The 8300-nt window shown below is 55.4% G+C and overlaps 1 protein-coding gene across 1 annotated transcript in view; it reads right to left on the reverse strand.

The window, feature by feature from the left end:
• The window catches only part of LOC144673213 (insulin receptor substrate 1-B-like), a gene marked incomplete at its 5' end in the record, with an annotated part of 92936 nt that extends 89676 nt beyond the window's left edge, over window positions 1-3260 (reverse strand). Inside the window, one exon of the mRNA XM_078535159.1 lies at window positions 777-3260. Coding sequence (XP_078391285.1) covers window positions 777-3260 — 2484 coding nt within the window. The remainder of the gene's footprint in view (window positions 1-776) is intronic.
• Window positions 3261-8300: the final 5040 nt, after the last annotated feature.

Raw genomic sequence — 8300 nt, forward strand, 5'->3', positions numbered from 1 at the left:
ACGTTTCGAGTCTTCAGAACTAAAGAGAAGTAGACACGTGGTGAAATATATACTGTATAAGGGGGGGTGGGACAGGTGAAGCTGGGTAAAAGGCCAGGGATAGGTGGAGGCAAAGGAAGAGATGGCAAAAGATTTCATAAGGAAAAGGGCAAAGGGGTGTTGATGGTGGTGATACTGGCTAAAGGAGGTGCTAATGGTGACATTAAGAGTAGAAAGCAGAATGAGCAAGTGACAGAGGCCCTAGTGGGGGTGGGGGGAGGGGACGGTGTGGGGGGAAAAAGATTGAAATAGGCTAAAAGGTGAGGATAAAACAGTGAATGGAAATAAATCCACCATCAACACCCCTTCGACATCTTTTGCAATCTCTCCTTTGCCTCCACCTATCGCTGGCCCCTCTATCCAGCTTCACCTGTCCCACCCCCCACCCCGCCCCCCCCCCCCCCTTAAACAGCTTATATTTCACCATATTTCTACTGCTCTTTAGTTCTGAAGAAGAGTCGTACGGACTCGAAACGTTAACTCTGTTTCTCTCCCCACAGAGGCTGTCAGACCTGCTGAGTTTTTCCAGCAATTTTCTGTTTTTGTTAACTTTTATTACGCCGCCTCACTGGTGGAAAAGTTGCGGCGCCCCCAGCGGTGGGAGGATGTCATTACACAACGTGCCATGTTTACACCAGAAAGTTCCCATTGGGGTCGGTGATGGATAAAATTGATAGCAGAAGGCAGCCTAATGAGATTAATTGGTGGAAACAGGGATAACGCTAAAAGCCACTCACCTTCTTTGTTACTTTTATGGCTTCTTAATTCTTCGGACTTGTGAAAGTCAATGCTGGCGTAAGTGTTCAAGGCAGCGCTCCCGTTCGCTTGCGTGTAAAGTCTTGGCTGTGAGGCCGACCCCTCCACACAGCTGCTGTCTGTGCCCAGGTCCAAGTCAATGTAGTTCAGGCCGTTCTCGAAGCCGATCGACATGTGCCGTGACATTCCGGGGCACGGCTCCTCCGCGGCTCCCCTTTCTGCCCCGCCGGCGTTGCCGTCTTTCAACCAGCCGCCCTCAAGGGAGGCGGAGCCACGGCGCCTCACATGGTCAGCAAAGGGTGCAGCGGGCGCGGGGGCCGAGGGGGCGGTCAGGAAGGTCTCAGAGCAGTGGCGGCGGCGCCCCTGGGGGTCGGAGCGGACTACCCGGGCGCCCTGGCGGGGGTCGTGGCTTGGCTCGGGCGCATCGGCGGGGTCCCGGGCGCCCTCAGGCAGGGCTGCGCCCGGGCAGCAGGCTGTCTCGGCCCCGTCGGCGGGGACGGGGCTGCGCATCCTGCGCTGGGTCTCGAGCGGAGCCGCCGGAGCCTCGCGGCAGAAGCCGGCGGCGGGGCCAAAGTCCACGTTGACGTATTCGGACGGGGCCACGGGGAGGTGCTGGAGCCCACCCACACAGGAGGCGGGCCTGGCCAGCGGGCGGCAGGCCCGCGGCTCACACCGGAACTCGATGCTGACGTACTCCCCGGGGCTCTGCGGCTCCGAGGGCAGGGGGGCCTCCCGCCTCCGCGGCAGGGTGCTGGCCCTCGCCACGTCGAGGTAGAGGCCGGCCGGGCGGGGAAACCCCCCTCTCCTCCCGGGCCTGGAGGGGGCCTGGGCGCTCTGGGGCGCCGAGGGGGGCTGGCCGCTTTCGGCCTCCCCCAGGCTGTCACTGCTGCTACTGGTGGAGGAGGAGGAGCAGCAGGAGAGCTGGCCTGAGGAGGCAGCGGAGGCCGGCTGCTTGTAGGAGCGGGGCAGAGAGTGATAGCAATGGGGGCGGGAGTCAGCCGCCTTGGCTTCCTCCCCGCAGGGCGGGGCGGGGTGGGGGTGGCGCCTGGAGGGGGGCGTGCTGGAGGCCGAGCGGCTGGCGGGGGACATGTTCATGTAGTCACTGCTGCCCGCCAGCGACTTGGAACTGCCGGGCAGGGCCCAGCCATCGGGCGAGCAGCTCCCGCTGGGCGACATGAGCATGTAGCCAGTCCCGCGGGGGTCTTCGGCTCCCAGGCTCTCGATCTGCCGGGGTGCCGAGGTGCCCTTGGGCGTCATGGCCATGTAGTCGCCTCCCGGGTCCTGGCCGGTCACCACCCCAGGCAGCATGGCCACGTAGCCGTTGTCCGCCACCTCCTTCCGCCCTCTCTCGGCGGGGTCAGGGGTGGCCGGGGGCCTCCACGCCTCAGGCCGGCCCTCGGCCTTCCCGCCACGCGGCGCCACCCTGCCCAGCCAGGCGCGCTTGCTCAGGCCCCGCTCCACCTCCTCCTCGCCCCGGCTGCACGCCCGCCTGAGCAGCCTGCGCTGGCGCTGAGGGTCCTCCTGCCCGGCCGAGGCCGGCCGGCCCATGGCGATGTAGTCGCGGCAGTGCTGGTGGCCGCCCGGCGCGGGCAGCGGGAACCCGCCGCAGGAGCCGGGGCTGGAGCCGTACCCCTCCTCGCCGTCGGAGGAGGAGGGGATGGAGGAGGAGGAGGAGAAGCCTCGGTCACAGGGCGAGCCGGGGGCCGGCGGGCAGGCGCACTCCAAGCCGTGGACGCCGGAGGAGAGGCTGACGGGGCTGGCGGCGCAGGGCGAGCGGCGGGCGATGGGGTCGGGGGTCGACCTGGTCTGGGCCAGGGGCGGGTGGGCTTTGGTCAGCCTCTGGCGGGGCGGCGGCCCGGGGGAGGGGCTGGACGGCGCCTCGTCCGCCGAGGCGGGGCGGGAGGTGGAGGTGGCACTGCAGCCGTCGCTGGAGGTCCGTGCCCTGGCGAAGCTGTACCGCTGACCAGGCGAGGTGGTGCCGCTCCTCCTGGCGGAGAAGCCCACCTGGCTGGGCGGCGGGTTGGGCAGGTGGTGGCGCCTGGACGGCACAGAGATGGGGTTGGAGCTGGACGACTGGCTCTTGCTCCTCAGCCGGAACTCCTCGCTCATGGCCTTCATGGCCTCCAGGATGGTCTCGTGCATGTTCTGGGCGACCACCGAGTCGTCCACCTGCATCCAGAACTCCCCGGGCCCCGTGACGGCCGAGCGGCCCACCTCCACGAAGAAGAAGTTCTCCGAGTGCCCACAGCGCCGGATGTTCATCAGCTGGAGCACCACGGCTGCCACGTCCGAGTTGAGCTTCACCAGGTTGATGGTCCTGTCGGTCAGGCACAGCCGGTAGATGCCGCTCATGTTCCGCGACTGACCCAGGCCCCGGGGCCGAAGGTTGACCTGCCAGACCTCCTTGAAAGGTGGACCGGGCACCATGGTGTAGTTGGAGTCCCCATTTTCCTCTTGATCTTTGCCTACGATAAAAAAAAGAGGGAGAAAAAAAGAAACAGAAAATTAATGATCTTTTGGTGGTGACTTTAATTGATGAGCTTCAGTTACTGACTGACTGACTAATGGGAATAGCTTTCCTCAGCTTATCACATCAAAAACCTTCAGAATGTTGAACCCTACCACGAGATCTCCTCGTACTCAACTTTGAAATTTGCTCCCTAAATCCTCTGCCTCTTCCTCTAGCTTTAGAGGGAGCCGCCGAGCCAATTCGGCCATTCAATTACCCCATGGGCTGATCTGTACCTTAACTCCATCTTGGTTCCATAACCCTTAACACCCTTGCTTAACAAGTCTCTCTCTCTCTCTCTCTCCTTTTAAAGATTTTCAGCTGAGCAGCCCTGCGAGGGAGAGCGTTTGCGAAGCTGAAAAGGCCACTCGAAAGAGGAATGTGAACGAGTGCCACGGAAACCGTACAGCACAGGAGGAGGCCGCTCTGCCCATCGTGCCTGCGCTGGCTCTTGGGAAGAGCTCTCCAATTAGTCCCTCGCCCACTTCTCTTTTCCCTGTAGCCCTGCAAATCCTCCCCCCCGCACCCCCACCCCAAACTTTGGAAAGTCACGATTGGTTGACGGTGAGGCAGCCACTTTACTGTGTACATACGAGCATGAAAGGTCTAGGTACAGGAGATTACCTCCCAATTTGTGCAAGGCAAGTTACCGGCCTGCTCCAATTGATGACTCACTCGGTAGATTTGTTTATGTACCTCGTTTCCTGTTGTTGAAAACTACAGAATCGTAACAGCACAGGGGCTGAACACTCAGGCCCCAGTGCGCCTTTGAACGAGCTATCCAAATAGGGTTGACCCACCATGACGGAGCCCTCAAAAGCACTGTAATTTCCTCCCTTCACGCATTTGTCTTAGCCCTTTTCTAAAGTTACCACCGAATCTGTTTCTAATGCCCTTTCAGGTTAGGACCACTCGAATCCCTTCATGGTTTTGAACGCCCCTATTAAATCTCCCCTTAACCTTGCCTGCTCTGAGAACAATCCCAGCCTCTCCAATCCTTCCACCCTCTCGGGCCTCTCCACTGATAACTAAAACCATTCATTCCATGCACCATTCTCGCTCACCTCTCCCCCTCTCCAAGGCCTTGAGACAGACTGACGCGCACATACATACAAGTCCCACATTCTCACCGCTCTCTGGGTAAAGGAATTTCCCCTCGAATATCCTACTGGATTTAGGCACTGCTTTAAGAAGTTGAACCCATGGCCCCCAAAGTCGGACAATAAAAAATGCTAACCTCTGCCTTTTTTTTTGGGATGTAGCAGGAGACACACAAGATAATGGTAACAAAAATACCGAGATGGTTTGACCTTGGCTCAACATCTGTGTTATGTCCTATCCCCTCTATCAATGCTTTGTGTATAGCATTGCATATATACCAACATAGGAAGGAGGCCATTCAGTCCCTCTAGCCTGTTCAGCCATTCAATTAGATCATGGGCTGAGCTGTACCTTGACTCCATCTGCCCACCTTGGTTCTTTAATCCTTTATCCCCTTACTCAACAAGAATCTATCAATCTCATTTTTGAAATTTTCAATTGGCCCCCAAGCTTTTTGGGGAAGAGTTCCAGATTTTCCCTCCCCTTTGTGTGAAGAAGTGCTTCCTGACATCACCCCTGAACAGCCTGGCTTGGATTTTAAGGTTCTTATCCCCTTGTTCTGGACTCGCCAACCTCTCCCCCCCCGCACCCCAACCAGAGGAAATAGTTTCTTTCCATCGACCCTATCGAATCCTTTACTCATCTTAAACCCCTTGATTATATCACTCCTTAATCTTCTATATTCAAGCACTGAAATACTACAAATAAACAAAAGCCAGTTGGGTTTTTCTCCTGACACTTCCAGATGAACTACCAACCCGCAGGAGTCTCTCTCTCTCTCTCTCCCTCTCTGCAATTATCCTCTGACTGACCCTCGCAAGAGGCCATTTCAGTACCACAGCCTTAAAACTAACAGGCCAAGCTCAAACTCACTTTCCAACTTGGCAATAAAACATCACAACCACATTGTGAACCCAAGGCTAGCTGTGGCAGAGGACTTTACTGGTGGGAGTAGGTTTGGAGATGGTGGAGAAGCGCCTTTCAAAAAGGTATTCTTCCTCCCGATTTCTAAATTAAAAAAAAACCTTGCTGAAATCCCAAAGGCACAACAAGCAAGGCTAAGCATTTCTGCAGATGAAAGATCACTGGAAACGTGCCTCCAATTTCCTAAAGGCAAATGCCTATGTAAACAGGTCACGCTGCACTCTCACTAGTGGCGACATTACAGCGCCCTATTTTTACTTGCTCCAGTTGCACCACAGGGAAATTCACACATTTCAAAACACTCCAATTCCCCGCTACCCAAACTACAGCCTGTTTTGCTACAAATAATGCCAGCTGCGACTCAGTATTTAGCACCCTCGACCGTCCCTGAAGGCCGTGAGAGCAAGTCCCTCCTCCAGAGGTGCCATCTTTCCGGTGAGATGATAAAACCCATCTGGGTCTCTCAGGTGGGTGTAGAAGATGCCACGGATACTATTTTGAAAAAGAGCAGGGGAGCTTTCCCCAGTGTCCTGGGGCAATATATGTCCCTCCACCAACATCACCAAACCAGATTATCCGGTCTCACCTCACTGTGGGAGTGTGCTGTGCACAAACTAGTCAACACGTTTCCTACGTTTTATAGCACTGACTACACTACGGCAGCAGCTGATGGGCTGTGCGGCGCTTTGAGACATCCTGAGGTCGTGAAAGGCACTAGATAAATTCAAGGGCTTTTTCCTCCGTCACGATCTCGAGCCTGTTTCTGGCCTGTCGCAAACCTTCAGCCTCTGGGCGAATTCTCACACCTTCACCTGTCGAACGGCTCCATGATTTAAGGGGCAGAACACTCCCCATTCCGCCATGGGGCGGGTGAGCAAGTCAGGGCAAAGGAACGAGGTTGTTCTGAATGAACTCAGTTGGACATAAAAGGTTGCACAGCCGCTCTGTGGGAGCAGAGCAGAGGGGGAAGTCAATGTTTATCCCACAACCGACGTTACCAAAACAATTTCTGCTCACTTATCTCGTTGCTGCTTGTGGGATCTTGCTGTGCATAAACCAGCAGCCCCACTTCCCGACATGTCGCTTCTAAAGTACTTTGCTGTGTGGTCGTAAAATGCTTTGGCACATGCCGAGGGTGTGAGCCACGCTGTGTGAACAAAAGCCAATCTGTCCTCCGTCGCTTCTTCACCTTCCCTCCATCCCACCCTCCTTAAGTCCAGCCCTCAGGAACTTCCTCAGGCTTCCTGTTTGAGCGACTGGCCAGACTCCAGCCACCCCTGAAGTTTTGGGGTGCACCAAGGCTGTGGGAGGTACAATCGGGATGCAGGTTCCCTGTCTCTTCACTGGCTACGTGTGGTAGATTAAATTACATTAGCAGAGTGGCAAGTCATGGTAATTGCACGTTAGTTGGCTGTTTAATTCTATTCAGGCGGTGGGCTTCCATTGCTGACTTCTCTGTGCTCCTAAACAAATGCGCAGGCTGAAGATGTAGCTGCTGGATTAGAGGCCACAACACGTACAATGTGCTTCGTCAGAAACCACATCTCATGAGTGTATGAAGACCAGGGTCCAGTTCAATCCTTCAGCCCCTGGCTCCCTCGCAATCCAGGAAGGAGGGCTTGTCTTCAATCATTCGCAAAACACATGCTCCCTCCCTTCTGCTCCTGAAGCTGTTCCCTTTTGCTGAAGGGAGGATAGGAGAAGAAAAGGCTGCCTATCAAACACTCCCAGGACAGGGACAGCACGGGGTTAGATACAGAGTAAAGCTCCCTCTACACTGTCCCCATCAAACACTCCCAGGACAGGTACAGCACGGGGTTAGATACAGAGTAAATCTCCCTCCACACTGTCTCCATCAAACACTCCCAGGACAGGTACATCACGGGGTTAGATACAGAGTAAAACTCCCTCTACACTGTCCCCATCAAACATTCCCAGGACAGGTACATCACGGGGTTAGATACAGAGTAAAACTCCCTCTACACTGTCCCCATCAAGAGACAGAGTATTACAATTAAGCACCAGTCTCTCATATCCCAGCTTCTGGGCCTCTGGTGGGTAGACAGCTTATGCAATTTGCAGTCTGAATGCAGATGAGTTGGCATGGAGACACAAACAGCCACAGGACAGCAGGCGCCAGTCGATACCCAGCTCGTACTGTGCAGTGAGACTGGATCAATCATCAGACTACACTGCCTGCATCAATCCATAGACTCGCAACATTTCTCCAATTTCAAAAAAAAACACAGAATGAAATCTGGAATCACATCTGTCGTCTGGGGAAATTGAACCTGGATTTAAACAGGGTGACATAGGGAAGCAACAGGCCATTCAGCCCAACCAGTTCATGCTGGTGTTCCTGCTCCACACGAGCCTCCTCCCACCCCCCTCTTCATCTCCCCCTATCAGCCTATCCTTCTATTCCTTTCTCCCTCCTGTGTTTATCCATCTTTCCCCTTAAATGTATCGATACTATTCACCTCAACCACTCCCTGTGGGAGCGAGTTCCACATTCTCCCCACTCTCTGGGTAAAGGAGTTTCTCCTGAATTCCCCGTTGGGTTTATTACAACAGCTTGCATTGGTATAGCATCTTTTAACATAATATGATGCCCAAAAGCACTTCATAGCAATGTTATAAAACAAAGCATGACACTGAGCCACAGTAGGAAATGCAGGGGTAGACCACCTGGTTTTTAAGGAGTGTCTTAAAGGAGGAAATCGAGGCAGAGAGGGAATTCCAGAGCTCAGGGTCCCCAGGCAGCTGAAGGCACGGCCGCCAATGGTGGAGCGACAGAAATCGGGGGGGATGCTCAGGAGGCCGGGATTGGGGGTGCTCAGAGATCTCGTGGGGCTGGAGGAGGTTACAGAGAAAGGGAGGGGGGTGGCGAGGCTATGGAGAGATTGGAAAAGAGGAATGAGAATTTTTTTTTTCAAAATCGAGATGTGGCTTGACCGGGAGCCAGTGTGGG

The sequence above is a fragment of the Cetorhinus maximus genome, unplaced genomic scaffold, assembly GCF_964194155.1.
Source record: "Cetorhinus maximus unplaced genomic scaffold, sCetMax3.hap1.1 HAP1_SCAFFOLD_315, whole genome shotgun sequence".
Classification (NCBI taxonomy): domain Eukaryota; kingdom Metazoa; phylum Chordata; class Chondrichthyes; order Lamniformes; family Cetorhinidae; genus Cetorhinus; species Cetorhinus maximus.